The sequence below is a fragment of the Monocercomonoides exilis genome (assembly GCF_001643675.1).
Source record: "Monocercomonoides exilis strain PA203 chromosome Unknown scaffold4-2303458, whole genome shotgun sequence".
Lineage (NCBI taxonomy): Eukaryota > Preaxostyla > Oxymonadida > Polymastigidae > Monocercomonoides > Monocercomonoides exilis.
The window spans coordinates 2082997-2099513 of record NW_027150549.1 but is presented as its reverse complement, the minus strand read 5'-3'; the positions used below and the strand labels follow the sequence as shown (position 1 = coordinate 2099513).

Genomic DNA, 16517 nt, shown 5'->3' with positions numbered 1-16517 from the left:
TCTTTGGTGATAATTTTTGTTTTGATTTCATGGAGAACTGCTTTTCTTCTTTACCTGAAAACATATTGGACGCAATCATAGAGAAATTGGATTATCGTGATGTATATTCTTTGAGGAAAGTTTCGAAGATAATTTCACTTAAAGTTGGAAAATGCATGTCTCATCCTCCACCAATCGTTATTTCAAGTATTGAAGACAGATCAAAATTCAGCGCTTTTATAAGACGTTTGCCTTATTTTTTATATCTGTTTATTTTTATTTATGGACTATTTAAAATGTCAATCATCGCTTCAGGTCATCCAAATATCAAGAGCATTAATCTTTCTCATTCTTTGTATTTAACCGATAATATGATCGAAGAACTTGTAGAAGTTTGTCCACATCTTCAAAAAGTGAATGTATGGAACTGCTTAGGCCTTCATAACATGGGTGTGATATTTTTTTTTTTTGAAAATAATCGTTTTTTTCTCATCTTCTTTTCTTTCAGCTCTTCGACACATTTCAAAATTATCCGAGCTCAACCATTTAGTAATCGGAGATAATACAAAATTTACAGCTGATGGTGTTGCTTTAATATTAAAGCAATGCCCAAAACTGAAGCATCTAAACATTTCTTTGTGCACAAATGTTGATTCATCGCTTGCAAAGACTCTAGCAGAAAACTGCGAAGAACTCGAAGAACTAATTGCAGAATTCGATCCTTTATTTGCGTGTAATGATACCTTTGCAGCTCTTGAAGAGGCAAAATGTGCTAAATTAAGAAAATTGATAATTGGAAATGGAAATGTCATGGATGAATCAATTCAATCAATGGAAAAAAGTCCATTTTCTCATTCATTAGAAATCGTCGATTTGAGGAGGAATGACGGTGTTACACAACAAGGCTATGACATTCTCTTTGAACAGATGAATGTTCAAGAGATAGATGGAATGACAAGGGATGCTCTTCCTTCATCACAAATTGGCATGTTTTTCATGAATAAGCGAGCATCTGCAGGAGAATAACTATAAGAATTTTTTGGCAACACTTACTTTTGTTTATTTTACATTCATATCAATCCAATTCATTTATCTTGAAAGCTTCACTCACGAAATAATTAAAGATCAAATTTTCCTTAAGCGTTTTCTTCCTTTTCTTATGCAAAAAAAAAGTCCAACGAAAGTATTTGTTGGTCAAATTCCAAAGAATTTAACTGAACAGCAATTACTTCCAACATTTATACCATTTGGACCAGTGGTAAATCTTTCAATCCTGAGAGATAAATATACAAACGAGCATAAAGGTAAATGCGATTTTTTGATGTTATTTGAAGACTTTATTTCATTTAACTATAATTTTATGTGTAAGGATGCTGCTTTGTATTTTATGAAAAGGAAGAAAATGCAATTTCTTGCGTGGAAGCGTTGCATCAAAAAGTGACACTTCCGGGGGTGTGTTGAGCTCATATTCATTTATTTCATGTCAAAATTCAATTTTCACTCTCATTTATCAAACTTAGGGCCCTGGCAAATTACAGGTGCGCATTTCTGATTCGCAACAGGCAAGAACTGAATTTAAGTTATTTATCGGAAATTTACCAACAAGAATGACTGAACAAGAACTTAGAAGCGTATTCAAAGAATTCGGTGAAATTGTTGATGTTTTCATAACGCCTTCGAACCTTGGAGAAGGACGAGGTGCGGGATTCGTTAAATTCTCGCATCTTGAAAGTGCCACAGAAGCGATAGCTCGTTTAAACAGAACAAAATTACCGAAATCAATATTCCCTTTGGTGGTTAAATTTGCAAATTCTGAGAAAAATAAAGAAGCTAAGAGTATGCAAAATTCGCAAAGAGGTGGAAGAAAGAGGGGAGGGAAAAATGACAATTCTGAAGGGAAAAATCGAGGTGAAAGAGGAGATGTCCAGAGAGAAAGATACGCAAATCGAAGGTTTTTCGCAGAAAGATCAGATGGAGAAGACGCAATGGGAGGGTATTCACAGCCCTTGTACTTCAGCGCATCTGATTCATCGGATTCTGAATATGGTGCAGCTTCGTCATCAGCAGCGAGGGGAGTAGCAGGAACAGCAGGTTTTTCTTCATCCCTTCTGACTTCTCCAACATCACTCTCTCCTTCACATGCTTCGGCAGGTGCGCTGCTCCCGCTCAACCCTCCAGCAGGCGCTATCCTTTCATCTGATTCTCCAACAAGAATTCCTCTTCTTCCCATTCCAGTCTCTTTTTCTGCTGGTTCATCTTCTTCTTCTTCAACAGCACCCTCTTCCTCTTCTTCAATTGCTGCTGCTTCTGCTTCTTCAGTGAATATTCACAGAAGTTATCCACTCAGCCCAGTTTCAGCGCTTCCATCGCTCATCAACCAAATATCACCCACTTCCACACGAAACAACGCATCCCGTTCAGCTTCTCCTGTTTCATCAGCTCTGCTGCCATGCAATCCACCTTCTTTGCATCCACCATTGCCTCCTTCTATTTCTTCTTCCATTTCTTCTTCAATGCCTCCATCAATCCCTCAATCAATTCCTCAATCAATACCTTCTTCATTGCCTTCATCACTTCCTTCATCACTTCCAGCACCCATCTCTTCTTCTCTCTCTTCCTCCAACAAGAAGCTAGATGCTGATATTAAGCCCTTCCAATTCAACCTCGATTCTCGCCCTTTTCAGCCAGGACGTTTTCTCCACCAAATACTCACTCCTTCTGTCCCTCCACAGCCTCCTCCCCCACCTCATCTGCCTCCTCCTCCTCCTTCTCCAACACTCTTCATCAGCTCTGACAAAGAAATACCTCCTCCCCCTCCTCCTTCGTTTCCTGCTCATATTGCTGCTTCTGCTTCTTCTTCTTCTTCTTCTATGCCAAATTCTATACCAACTTCATTAACTTCTTCTTTATCTGCTTCTTCTTTATCATCATCAACTTCTTCTTCTTCTTCTTCTTCTTCTTCTTCTGTATCATCAAACTCTTCTGCCCCATCCAGCAAACTTGCGTCGTTTGAGGAGATGACTCTGCCAGCTGTCATCACTCAGCCTCTTCTGCCTGACCCTGTTCCCTCAAGTGCCATCCACCCACACACAAACACCTCAACTAGCAGTTCTTCTCTTCTTCCTCTCTTTTCGCTGGATGTGAAGGAAGCAAACGAACCTCCTGCTCCGTTCGAGTCGCTTGTCAGCAAAATGATTGACTCAACGACGCAAACGTCTCCTTCTTCTATTTTGTCTTCTTCTACAGCTCCTAATGCTTCTTTATCTACCTCTGCTTCTTCTTCTTCTTCTTCTTCCTCTTCCTCTTTCCCTTCCTCTTCTCCTCCATTTGAGACTGATCCAAATGCATCCTTTGCCCTCAATCCGATGCTGGCCACACTTCAGCAGCAGCAGATGATGTTGATGATGCTCATGCAACACACTCAAAAACAGGTGCAGGAACAGAATCAGTCTCAACAGTCTAATTCTGCTTCTGCTTCTTCTTCTTCTTCTTCTTCTGTGTTATCTCCAAATTCTGCAGAAAATGATGTTTTATCCGATAATCCTTCATCTTCCTCTTCTGCTTCCTCTTCATCAACATCTTCTTCTTCTTCTTCTTCTTCCTTTCCTCTGCCTCTCGATCCGTCTGCTGCCTCTGCCTCGCCCAATCTCTTTCTCCCTTCAATTTCCACTCCTTCTTCTTCAATGTTCGGTGCTGGTTTCACCCAGTTTCCCTTTATGTTCCCTTCTTCTCCTTCTCCTTCTCCTTCCCTCTCTCAATTCTCTTCTCCTAATCCTCTTGGGAATGCATCATCATCTTCTTCTTCTTCTTCCTCCTCCTCCTCCTCTTCCTCTTCCTCTTCTTCCTCTTCCTCTTCTTCCTCTGCCCCCTTCTCCTTCTTCAACTCTTCTCCCTCGTTTCCCTTTGTCTACCAAACAAATATTCCTTCCACATTCAAGCCAGCTCATCCAAAATTAGCTGCCCTTTTAGACACAGCAACAACATCTTCTTCTTCTTCTTCTCATTCATCTGACAATGAACAGCCTTTCGCTTCAAATGCCTCTCCTTCTGATTCATCTGCTTCATCTGCTTCATCTGGCTCAGCTGCAAAAGAAGGAGAATCATCATCTTCTTCTTCTGGTTCTAATTCTTCCTCTTCTTCTTCCTCTTCTTCCAATTCTAATTCTTCATTATACAATTCCTTGTTCTCCATCCCTTCCAATGCATCTTCTCCTTATTTCCCCTTTCTCTTCTCTTCTTCCTCTCCTTCGTCTCAAATGCTTCAGCTGCTTTCATATCCTTCTGTTTCTTCTTCTCCTTCTCCTTCTCCTTTGTTTATCGGAGGAATACCTTCCACTTCTTCTTCTTCTTCTTCTTCAGCTCCTGCTCAGATGGCTTCATCTCCTTTGTCTTTATCTTTTTCTTCTTCCTCATCATCGTCTTCTTCCTCTTCTTCTTCCTCTTCTTCCTCTTCTACAGCTCCAACTACTGCATCTTCGAATGCTTCTTCTTCTTCTTCGTTGAACTCTTCTGCATTTTCACCTTCTCTTTCTCTGCCTGCCATTACTCCAAAAGATGTTACAACTTCTTCTTCTTCTTCTTCCTCCTCCTCCTCCTCCTCCTCTTCATCATCATCTTCTTCTTCTTCACACTCTCACTCTCACTCCCACTCCCATTCTCATTCTCATTCTCATTCCAGATCTCCTTCTTCATCTTCTTCTCATCACAGCACCAAGTCAAAGTCCTCCAACAGAACCAGCTCAGCCAAACGGAAAGAGAAGGAGCCTTCTTCTGACTCATCTAATTCCCTTCAGTCATCTCCCTCTCTTTTCTCTAATGCTCCCAACATTTCCTCTTCTCCTTTGACTTTATCATCTTCCTCTCCTTCCTCTCCTTCTTCTTCCTCTTCTTCTTCTGCCACACTCACCGCATACACCCCCAATTCAGCACAATCATCCCCATCAACATCTCAAGCACACCCTCAATTACAATTACAATCCCAATCACTTTTCTCTTCTTCTCCCTCTTCTTCCTCTTCTTCTTCCTCTTCTCCCCTTTCCTCCTCCTCCTCCTCCACTTCATCCACCCCGCAAACCTCCTCCCCCTTCCCAGCATCCCCTGGCCCTCTCCACGTCTGCATCTCCCCCAGCTCTTCTGCCAGCACCTCCTCTCCTGTTCCCTTCGTCGCCCCCTTCCTCTCCTTCTTCCCTTCTCTCCTCAACTCCCCTTCGCCCATCCCTTTCACCTCCCACCAGAACTCAGCTGCTGCTTTTGCTTCAGCCTCCCCTTTCTTATACGGAGTACAGAACAATGCACAGCTCTCCCACTATCTCCTAGGCTCAAGCTCTGCCTCGCTTTCTGAAGCTCTTTCGACTCCTTCCTCGCTAGCTTCTTCTTCTTCTTCCTCGCCTTCCTCCACTCTTTCGATTTCTTCTTCCTCTTCTTCCTCTTCCTCTTCCTCTCCTTTATCAACCTCCTCTGCAGGCACATTGAAGTCTTCGATGTTGTCTCCTTCATCTGAATCTGCTGAGAGACATTCACCTCGCCCTCTTTTGGATGTGGCACTTTCATCTGCTTCTTCTGCCCTCATCTCCACTTTCTCTTCTCTTTCTTCTCTTTCCTCTCCTTCCACCCTTCTCCTCCACTCTCATCCTCCTTCTGCTGCTGCTCCTGCTTCTGCCACGCTTTCCGCTCCTGTTCTTGCTTCTTCTTCTTCTTCTTCTCTTTCATCAACATCTTCACCTTCTTCTTCCTCCTCTTCTTCTTCTTCTATTGCTTCTGCTTCTCCATTCCCCCAGTCATCAGCCTCCTCGTTTTCATTAAGCCCAGTCATCCTCTCTTCTTCTTCTCGCACTCACTCTTCTCTTTCTCTGACTGAAACTGGAGCAGAACAAGAATTCTCCTCTCCTCTCTCTGCCCCACTTGCTTCTTCCTCCTCTTCTTCCTCCTCTTCTTCCTCCTCTTCTTCTTCTTCTTCTGTAACTTCTTCCTCTTTTCAATCAAATGCTCCATCCCTTCCTCCTTCAACATTAAATCAGATCAATCAAACAGACACCAAACTGAACAAGCAAAGTGACCAAGAAATCTCTCCTTCTTCTCTGCTGCCTTCTTTCCCTTCTTCTGGTTCTCTGTCTCTTTCATCCCCTTCCACTCTGATGAACTCTATGGCTTCTTCTGCTTCTTCTTCTCTGAATCCGATTTCTTCTTTATCTCCTTCTTCCTTATCTCCTTCCTCTTCTTCTTCTTTTTCCTCTACCTCCAATTCAACTTCTTCTTCCATATCTTCCTCCTCCTCCTCCTCCTCTTCCTCTTCCTCTTCTGCTTCTTCTTCTTCTTCTTCTTCTTTGTCTTCCTTGTCTTCCTCTGCCATGTTCTCCACCCCAAACACCACACCCAACATCTTCCACACTGCCATGTCTTCTTCTCCCTCTCGCTTCTTCGTCAACTCCCCTCACTTCCTCTCTGCCAACTCTCCGATGCCTTCTGTCTACTCCCCTGGCACCTCCTCCCCTGCCTTCCCTCTCTTCTCTTCAGCTTCTCCTGCTTTCCCTATGCTGATGCCCACTGCTGCCTCAGCCACTCCTCCTGCTATCACTTCTGCTGCTTCAATAACTTCTTCATCATCACCTTCTGCCTCTATTTCTTCTTCTTCCTCTTCTTCTTCTTCTATTCCTTCCTCCATATCTTCCTCTCCCACCTTTCCTTTGCCTTCCTCTCCTTCTGTTTCTTCTCAGAAGGGTGCATATTTCCCTCTCCAATGTATGGACTTGGCTCATCAGCAGGCTGCTGCTGCCATCTACAGCGCTTATCCCTTCTTGTCTTTCCCTCTCTCCTCAACTGCCTCTGCCAATGTGGTGCCTTTTATCCCTTCTGCTCAGATGCAGCCTCCTTCTGTTCCTCCTCCTCCTCTTTCTGCTTCTTCTTCTTCTTCTTCTTCTGTTAATAATAATACTAATACAAATACTAACTCAACTTCTTCTATTTCTTCTTCTAATACTTTGCGTTCAAATCCATGTTTGCCAGCATCATCTTCAACAGTCTCTGAAGATGACAGTTTGGATTCAGACTCATCTTCTTATTCAGAAACAGGAAGCTCAGAAAGCAGCAGCACGCCTTCACAGAATGAAGAAGAGGGGGGCAACAATGAAGAAGTGAAAGATGATGGCATTGAGAATGAAGAAGACAGGTGAAAAGGAGAAGAGGGGAGAGAGGGAAGAAGAATGGAAGAGAATGAGAAAGGAAACAACTGAAAGATTGGAAGAGGAGAAGAATTAAAGAATTTTGAGTGAATGGTTTTGTTATGTGTTGAAGGGAACTTATTTTTATTTAAAAGAAGAAAAGAAAAAATGAAATATTTTTTGAATATGTATTTTTTTATTCTCTGTCTGTTTATCAATCTATCTGAATGTCTCTTTCGTTTTTTTGAATTTTTAATTTGGAAAAACAATTGCGTGTAACATTTGAGGCAGCCGGCTGATGCATCAATACAAAGCAGACGCTGCTGCTTCATTTGAAATTTTAAAATATAGTTTTCATTTCATTTATTTTCCTTTCCTTTGTTCTTTTTTGATTTGATTTGATTGGAAATAAACGGCCTTTGTTGTTATTGTCTGAAACTACTTTTTTTTATCCTTTTTCCTTGATTGTGTCTTCCAAACAAAATAGAAATATCCAAGATGTCTTATTGTATTTTAGAAAAAGAAAGTTTCCATTTTTTAGAACTATTTTTTTTTTTATTTTTTGGTAAGTGAAACATCATCACATGTTAATAAATACAAAAAATATCTTCACATTTCTTCTCCAAAAAATATAAAACAACACCTCTGTATTTTCAAATATCAAAAAGAAAGGACAATCACATTTTATATTTCAAAAAAAATTTTTTTGAAAGATGTCTCTTATTTTCAACGAAAGGAAAATCACGACAAAAACGGAAGTTGTTTTAAAAAAAGTTTGAATTGAACAATCAAATACGACTGTTTTCAGATTAAAATTGGATTTTTTTTTTTTTTTTATTTTTATTTTCTTTCATCTTTTTCGTTGTTTTTAGCAATTTTCAACATATGCTTTTCTTTTAATTTTAAAGATAAATAATGAATTGCCTTCGAAAGTTGATTTTAAATAATGTTTTCATTTAATAAACTGAGAGAAAGGATATTGCTTTTTTGTGTATTTGAAATTTTTTTATTACTTTTTCTTTGACATATAGAAAACTGTAATTATAATTTCAGATTTGATTCATTTTGCAGGAAATGTTTTTTAAGAAAATTAATGTTTTAATTATTTGATAAAAAGATTTCTTGTTGAATGAATGCAATAATCTACATCTATATGTTCTCCAATTTTGCATATGTCAAAAAAGAAAATTATATATCTCAACGATGCTTTCAAATTGTTATTTTTTCATATCATCGAATGGAGGTTGTGATCTTTTCAAAGAATTGATACAACTCATTAAGCTTCTGAGATCTGTTTTCCTTCGAGAGAAAAACTAGGGCAGTCCACGGCTTCTGGGAAATGTTTGATTGATAACTGCACAATGTCCAATTCTTCATTTCTCAGTTGTTCTATTACTTGTCAACGACTCATTGAAGTCTTCTACAAGGCTCTTCAACCTCTTTGAGTACAATTCATTGATATCTTTAAAAGTCCTTCGGAACGGATGCTCTTTCTGATTTTAAAATTTATTGAATAATTAATTTCTAAAAAATTTTTCTTGTCAAATAATAATACCTGTTCTCCAATTCCAAGGAGTTGCCTTTTAAAATCCGTAAAATGAGGCTTTATCATTGTGAGATAATCATCTATTACATAATCATTAAACTCAACCATTTTACGCATCAGCGGCTCCTTTTATGAAAAAACAAATATAATTTATTTACTATTTTTATTTCAAAATATGCATACACTACACATTGAATTATCATGCAAAGTAAAGCAACGCAAAGTTGCTCCTTGGTAAGTTCTTTGTGAGCATACCATTCCAATGCCATCTCTTCCAGAAAGAGAAGGTTCATGAGCCCGTCCAAATTTTCCCACATCGGCACGACGTGATGAAGATGTTGATGTTGATGAAGAAGAAGAGTCATCACTTTGTGTTGTTTCAAAACATATCTTTACAACTTCTCGTTCGGCTAAATGAGTAAAAATGCAATAATCTTATTAATTATAGATTTCAAATTTTTTTGTCAAACATTTTGGAACTTCTAAATCAACAGAATTGGCAAAGTTATATAAGTTTAATGCTAAGTACCAAATTCTATCAGCAGCATAGACACCCATGACATCATCTTTCCCTTCAAATACCTCTGATTGATAAAGAGGATATCCTGTTGCTTCTTCGTAAATAATAACTTTCAATGGATGGGGAACAAAGTCTTCAATAGTTTCACTCATTTGTATTTCTCTATAATTTTATTTTTATGAAAGTAATTCGCAAAGAAAATCTGTAATATTTATTATGGTTAATTTTGTTAACATTCAATTACGTGAATAATAATTGGTTGGATAAAAGAAAACAATTAAAAGACAATATTCTGATATTATTTTTTAATAAATATGGGGACATAAGTAGTTTTGTGTTTCTCTCCATTTTCTCAAAAATGGCAGTCAGTTTGAATGTGTTGCTCATAATCTTGATATATAATATAGTTGTATCATCACAACAAAATAATGATACTTCGAACTCTTCCTTACCTCTGAATTCATCAAAAAATTTTGTGGAGTTCATTTACGCTTTATCAAATAAAGTGACGAGCAAGCCCAATGCTTTGTGTTTAAATCAAGTGCAAAAATGTATTTTTGAATCCTACAATACAAATTTTGAACTTGATTGTGGTTTATTTGAGTTGTTAAACAAAACGGATATTATCAATTTTTCTGAGATACAGCCACAAATTAGCGACTGTATTGAAAATGTGAATTTTAATAAAAATTCCCGCTTAGATATTTTTGCTTTTGATTTCTCGAAAATTGAATCAAAACTTTTTAAAAAGGAACTTTTATCTTGGATTTGTGGATTGCTCTCTACTTCTCAAATTTTGTCGAAGGATGATGAATTCTTTAATATTTGTGATGCAACTCATTCGTTTGAAAGTCTATTATTATTATTGAAAGAGACGCATGATATGCATTTGTGTACCTTGAATAAAGGGAAAAAATTATATCAAACCATTAGCAACCAGGCAGAAGATTTAGAGATAAATAAAAAAGGTTTGCTGTTCATTGCCTTTTTGAATTTGCATTATTGTTGGTCAATATCTTATCTGTATTTTCTTTTTCAAAAGCTCCAGTTAATCATCACACTCTTGGAGGCTTAACTGATGTTTTGCCAAGACCTGGAGTTCCAACAATTATCTTTTCAATATTCCTTGTGGTTCTGGTTCTTTTAATTATTATGATCATTGCATGTACTGTAGCCTGTGTTTCTTGGAACATGAAAAAAAGGAGAACACTGAAAGAAGAAGAGATAAGAAGACGAAGAGCAAGTCGAATGCGTGACAAAATGAATAAAGAAAAAAAGAAAGAAGAAGAAGTGTGAAAGCGAACATATATTACTGTTATGTTTTTCAATTAAATTTGTTTTTTTTCTGTTGTTTTTTTAACTGGAATATCAGACTCGATTCAAAGCACAGCAAAAGGAAAAGCAAAGAAAGCAGGAAGCGGTAGCACTTTTAGGAAATGAAGATGATATTGAAGGAGTAGAAATGGAATACAATGTGAATGAGGCAATGCTTCAGACATTCCGTGTGATTAGCAATAAGCTGAGAATTGATGATTCACTGAGAATAGAAGACCAAGATATTACTTCCTTGCTTCCCCCTTCCTCTTCTTCTTCTTCTTCTTCTACAAACTCAAAAAGGGAAGAATTAAATAACCCTCCTGACTCCTCATTGGCAAGCAACAATTTACAGTCTTCTTCTTCCTCCTCCTCTTCTGGACAGAATGCTTCTTCAGACGAAGATTTTAACGAAGCAGTCGCAGCTGAGCGTGAATTCACGTTTCTCGAATGCAACGAGCCTGTCGTAGCTGTCTGCATTGATGACAGAGATGGATTAGATGTGAACCCGTCTTCTTTGATTGTCACTTCAACGCCAATGTATCCTTCTCCTTCTTTTTCATCTCAAGCATATCAGATGCAGAATGGCCTGATGCGCAATAGCATGATGGAGTTCGAGTGGATGAGCCCAGGAGAAAATCCACTTGAATACAATTCAGTCAAGAAAAAGAAGAAGAAGAAGAAGATAAATAAATATAAAAGATGAGCATTAAATCATTTGAATGCTGTTTTTTAAATTTGTATGATATCTATTCGATTGCAGGGTTGAAACAAAACGTAAAAAGGAAACAGTTATTTCAATAACAATTGAAATAAATGTTTTCGTGTAATCATGACTTTATGAATTAACTTTGGTGTTGATGAGTTTTGTGCTTTATGTTTCATAGTTTCCTTAGTTGATTATTTTTTTTTTAATTTTTTGACACGATTTGTGTTTCTTTAATTGGCAACTACGTTTTTCTAACTGTATGCATTTGACTATTTGAGAAGAGGAAGATCAATCTTTAAAAGAAATTTTTATCAGAAAACAAGTTGAACATAAATTTTGTTTCTCTGTTTTGTAATTTTCTGAATGCAAATACAATACATTTCTCATTTCATAACGTTTATATTTCCTCATTGCTTGTTTTTCTTCATATTTTTATGTAACTATTTGAATTTCTTATATTATTATTATTATTATTCTTTATGATGAAAGAAATTTTAAATTTTTCATTTTATTCAATTGTAATTTTTTTTTCTTTTTTTTAGCAAAGTTTTTACTTTATTAAGCATTTTCTTTTCCATTTTAGTATCTTTGTAGTTTTGTTTTTTTGTAGCAAACAAAATTATATAATTATTCATTGCTAATATTTTTTTTTAACTTTTTAAAATTATTGATAAAGCTAAATGTGGAAAAATATTTTGCTTCAAGTTTTTTCATTGAAAAATTTTTCACTTTTCATTGACTTTTTATTATTTAAAACACAATAAAAATGGGTCAATTTTTTGACATTCGTGAAATGTCACAATACTTTATGCTTTGATTTCAACGATGCCTGTATACGGATATGAAAATCTAATTTATATTGAAATCTGAGAAAGTGAAATATTGTTATGAGTGAAGCAATTTTTCAATACCTTGTGCAAAAAAACCTTGAAAGGTCGAATTTTCCCCCAAATGAAAAAATGATTTTCAACACTTTGAAACATTTTTATAAAATTTGAATTTTTGATCAACTTTTCTATTTCTTAGGAAAGTATTTTGTTTTTCCATAAAGAAGGAAGAAAATCTTGAGTGAATGGTTTTCAAGTTTTAGCGTTGTTAACAAAACACAAAATAAGCTTTTCATTGTTATTAAAAGATGAAATATCTTTTTGGAAATATGAACAATTATTGCATCCATGTTCAACAAATGTGTGATTATTTTTGGAATCATTTCTGTTATCTGTGCTTTGGTTTTTAAAAGGTCTTTGATTACAAATGGAAATTTTATATGAAATGGAGTAAAATATGGACTTTCAAGCTTTTAATGCACAAAGCATGAAAAAATTGTTTCCCTTAAAACATTATTAAACTTAACCAGATTTCATAATTATTTTGATTTTCATATCTGAAAACAAACATCATTGATATAATAACAAAACGTTTTGTGAACTCACACGTAATTCAAAAGTTGTTCTCATTTTCAATAAATTTTTTGATCACAAATAGTTAATCAAAAGTGCATAATTTTTCAATGAAAAAGTTTGAAATCTCATATTTTACCCAAAATGTCTTATATATTTGCAATTGAACCAAAGGAAAATGTTTCACAAAAAAGAAATTCGAAGACGTCTTACGTTTGCATTGTCTCTATTCATTTTTCATTTTCAAACATTTCAAACAGATTACAGAAAAGAAATTTTTCACACAAAAATATTTTTTGTCAAAAATAAACGCACAAATTGAACTCTTAAAAAGTGATTTCAAGAAAAGCAGAAAACCTGATCAAAAATTCATCCCAAACATTTGTTTTTGAAAATTGAGATACTCTTTCGAATATTTGAATGAATTCTTTGTTGTAAAAAAACGAAAATCATTTTTTTTAACAACATCCCGAAAAAAAAATAAATAAAAATGATTAATAAAAAAAACTCTCTTATTTTTCAAAAGATCAAAGACACTGTTCTCATTTTTTAAAACATTTTTTGATTTAGCAGATCAAACCATTCAATAAAAGAAAATTGATTAATTGCAAAAAAATCGAAATATCATCCCTTTTTCACATAAATAAAATGAAATGAAAAGACAAATGAGAAGAAATCATAATTTTTATTGAAAAAATCAAACACACAAATAAAAAAAGATTTATTCAAACAAACAAACAAACAAAAAAAAAAAAAAAAAAAAAAAAAAAAAAAAAAAAAGATAAAAAATTTTGTATTTTGATAATAATTTGTACATTTGTGCAGAAGACTATAAACAAATTGTCGTTTTTTGAAAAGTTTCTTTTTTGAAGTTATTTTCTTTCTCCATCTCTTTTTCTTTCTTTCTTTTTTAAAACGCGCAATGTTCACACCTTGGTAACTTTTCAAAATATTTTCTTCTGCTGAAAATTAGAAAAATAAATTGAAAAAAAAATGGTTTTTGCCAATCAAAAATCATTCAATGTTTAAAAAGGAAGACAATTGAAGAAAAATTTGTTTTTTGAATTGATCAATAAAAATAATGAAAAAAAGTACAACATAACTATCTCAAATAACTCAATAGGGAATTTTATTTCAAAAATATATTCCAAAAATTTATTATTTTGAAAAAGGCACATATACGGTCTGTAAAATGTATTCGAAAAAGACACATCTTTAAAAGTCTTAGGATCAAATTTACCACAAGGCATCATGCTAATTTCATTAAAACAATAAAGAAGTTTCAACTACATTTAGATGCTCTTTCAATAAAAGAGCCGTAAATCAACGCAAAATCTTCGTCTGATACATGCAAACGGTAATCAAGCAGTTTTAAAAACATTTCTTCAGAATCATTAATTATGGATATTGGTACTTTACAATGTCTACTCCACCAGCTATTTTTAAATGGCTTATCTCTCAACAATTTTTGTGAAAGTATAATTGAACACAGCAAAATGGTTCCCAATGTTTTGTGACTAATGATTGATGTATGTCCTTCTACAACTCTTTTCTTTTCTACTCGAACAATTCTATGAAGCAATGCCATTGCAATGATTAATTCAGATGATGTTGTTGCATTTATTGAACGTGTATAATTGAAAAAGTGTAAAATTTTGGAAAACAAATCTTTTGAAGATTGAGTCACAATGTCTTTATTTTGACATTGCAATTCGTCGTTTGAAGTTTTTCCTTCAGCTGAAACCACAAATGGTGAAACCAAACCAACAGCAGTGTTTGCGCAAATTATCACACAAGAATCAGTTGCCCGTTCAAATGGAATATCATTGAACGAATCATCTATTTTTTGTGATTGATTTTCAATAGAATTCACCGACAATTTAACAGAAGTAATTGATTTCAAAGAAGTTTCTTGTTTTTGTTGATAACTGTCTTCAGGACTTTTTAAAGCATTTTCGGTAAATGGCGAATCTAGATTTAATGGAATTGTTTGTAAAATTGATTTTGTTCGGCCGACCATGTGTATTTGTTTAAAAAATGTGATTTAAAGATTTGCAAAACACAGATACACACTAAAGGTTTAGATCAAACTGACCCTAATATAATTTCAAAAATTTCTAAATGTTCTCAGAACGCGTAAAGGGCCTTTTCAATCAGGTTAAAGAAAAGGCCCAAAAAGGAAAAGAAACCATTGCAAAACTGATTGAAGATATAACTTCACCAGCCGAATTTCAAGCTGAAGATGTCATATTACCTTGGGAACGCGATGACTTGGAAGAAGTCGTAAAAAATAATTTGAAGACTGAAGCACTTAATTTGTCACGAGTATGAGATGTTCGTTATTTTATCAAATCATGCAAATATTTTAACATTTAACTGTAAAAAGGTTCATTCATTTTTTTTAAAGCCTCCTGAAGGGATGCCTGCTGATTTTCAGGTTCGTATGGATGAATCATACTCATTTATTGCGAAACTTTTAAACGTTGATCCAAACCTAAACCCCATGCGTTATTTTCTCGTTCCTGAATTGTATGCAATTTTTCGATAAAAAGTACAAATTTAATTATCTAAATAAAACATAGTATTACCGAAGATTTATTTTGGAGAAATTATTTTGCAAGATTATATCTTCTAATTATTCAAGCAGAAAAGCGCAATCGAGATTTGAAAAAAAAGAAAAGGCAACTTCTTCACCCACCTCCATTAAAAAATGAAAAGTCAGACGCAGCAGGAAAAAATGAGGAATCTAAAACTTTCTCACCCGTTATAGCAGCACCTACTGCATCTAAGCCTTATTCTCTTCCATCTTCATCTGCAACTATTTCTTCATACCAATCAAACGAAGAAGAAACTGATTTTGGAGAAAAAATTTCTTCTTTATCTCAGCAATCACCGCTTGAATCTTCATCATCTTCACCACACAATTCAGAAAACACATCATCTTCAACTGATTCTTACTCAGAAACAATGGGAGATCACGAAAGCAATTCTGCTGATAGGTCTATTGAAGATGAGCTTGCTGCTGAACTTGCTGCTCTCGATATAATAACAACAGGCGAAAATGATGCAACTGCTTCTGATGAAGAAAAACATGAAGATAAAATTTCTTCTTCTTCTTCAACTTTTGCACCTTCTTCTTCTTCAAGCAATTCACCTATGAATACACTCGAACAATCATCTCAATCATCATCTTCTGAAACACATGATGCAACTTCTGAGACTGCAGCACAACACACAGAAGCTGCAGAAGAAACGCTTAGTGGAACCGAAGACGTTGATGTGGATGAATTGGAACAGCAAATGATGGCAGCACTTGGATTATCTGAATAAAAATATTTTATTTTATTTTTAAATTTTTAATTTTTCAATAGTTGTTTGATATCATGTGTAAATTTCTTCATTTCACTTTTGATCTTTTATTGACATTTCATCTTTATTTATGGCGAGTGTAACATTTTTTGTTGAACAAAAAGTTGATTTTATTAATTTCTTTTGACAACACTGCTATTGAAAAGTCAATGCTCAATAGAGCAAAAGTTATTCGAAAATATTACAAAAGATTAAAAGATGAGATGAAAAAATATAACACAAGAATATTGCGTCATTCTGTGTTTTTATCACACTTAAACATTTGTTGTTCATCTTTTTCAAGAGAAGAAAAGAGAGTCATCCAAGAGTGGGACATTTATGTGTACAGCTTTGATCATTAACAGCATCATGACTTTATTAATATTTGACCTCTGAAAAAATTCTGAGAGAGTGTATAACTTACTTTTTTTCAAGAAAAACTTAATTTTATGAAATATCGTGTAAATCACATCGCAATAAGCATCTTTTCATTTTATTGCATTATTAATAAAATCTCACATATGTTAAACAAATATTTGTGGCT

At 34.9% G+C, this 16517-nt stretch overlaps 6 protein-coding genes across 6 annotated transcripts; 4 read left to right on the top strand and 2 right to left on the bottom strand.

Moving 5' to 3' along the window:
• Positions 1-5: 5 nt before the first annotated feature.
• On the top strand, positions 6-1119 carry MONOS_5741 (uncharacterized protein). The gene is made up of 3 exons (XM_067875917.1): positions 6-225; positions 295-429; positions 488-1119. Exons 1-3 carry the CDS (start codon positions 30-32, stop codon positions 1003-1005), a joined length of 849 nt encoding a protein of 282 aa, XP_067734944.1. The 5' UTR covers positions 6-29; the 3' UTR covers positions 1006-1119.
• Positions 1120-1138: 19 nt separating this feature from the next.
• MONOS_5742 (putative CUG-BP- and ETR3-like factor) lies at positions 1139-8072 on the top strand (the record flags this gene model as incomplete). Its single annotated transcript, XM_067875918.1, has 3 exons — positions 1139-1283; positions 1349-1431; positions 1500-8072. 3 exons carry the CDS (start codon positions 1139-1141, stop codon positions 7146-7148), a joined length of 5877 nt encoding a protein of 1958 aa, XP_067734943.1. The 3' UTR covers positions 7149-8072.
• A 437-nt stretch (positions 8073-8509) lies between these two features.
• MONOS_5743 (uncharacterized protein) lies at positions 8510-9354 on the bottom strand (the record flags this gene model as incomplete). The annotated part of the gene is made up of 4 exons (XM_067875919.1): positions 8510-8629; positions 8692-8808; positions 8866-9092; positions 9153-9354. 4 exons carry the CDS (start codon positions 9352-9354, stop codon positions 8510-8512), a joined length of 666 nt encoding a protein of 221 aa, XP_067734942.1.
• Positions 9355-9516: 162 nt separating this feature from the next.
• Positions 9517-11857, top strand: MONOS_5744 (uncharacterized protein). The gene is made up of 3 exons (XM_067875920.1): positions 9517-10170; positions 10245-10492; positions 10575-11857. The coding sequence occupies exons 1-3, from the start codon at positions 9561-9563 to the stop codon at positions 11220-11222; spliced, it is 1506 nt and encodes a 501-aa protein (XP_067734941.1). The 5' UTR covers positions 9517-9560; the 3' UTR covers positions 11223-11857.
• Positions 11858-13622: 1765 nt separating this feature from the next.
• MONOS_18548 (uncharacterized protein) lies at positions 13623-14699 on the bottom strand. Its single transcript, XM_067871577.1, has one exon. The coding sequence runs from the start codon at positions 14643-14645 to the stop codon at positions 13908-13910; it is 738 nt and encodes a 245-aa protein (XP_067734940.1). The 5' UTR covers positions 14646-14699; the 3' UTR covers positions 13623-13907.
• Positions 14700-14746: 47 nt separating this feature from the next.
• MONOS_12103 (uncharacterized protein) lies at positions 14747-16141 on the top strand (the record flags this gene model as incomplete). Its single annotated transcript, XM_067864697.1, has 3 exons — positions 14747-14950; positions 15012-15154; positions 15208-16141. The coding sequence occupies 3 exons, from the start codon at positions 14747-14749 to the stop codon at positions 15953-15955; spliced, it is 1095 nt and encodes a 364-aa protein (XP_067734939.1). The 3' UTR covers positions 15956-16141.
• Between the last annotated feature and the right edge of the window lie 376 nt (positions 16142-16517).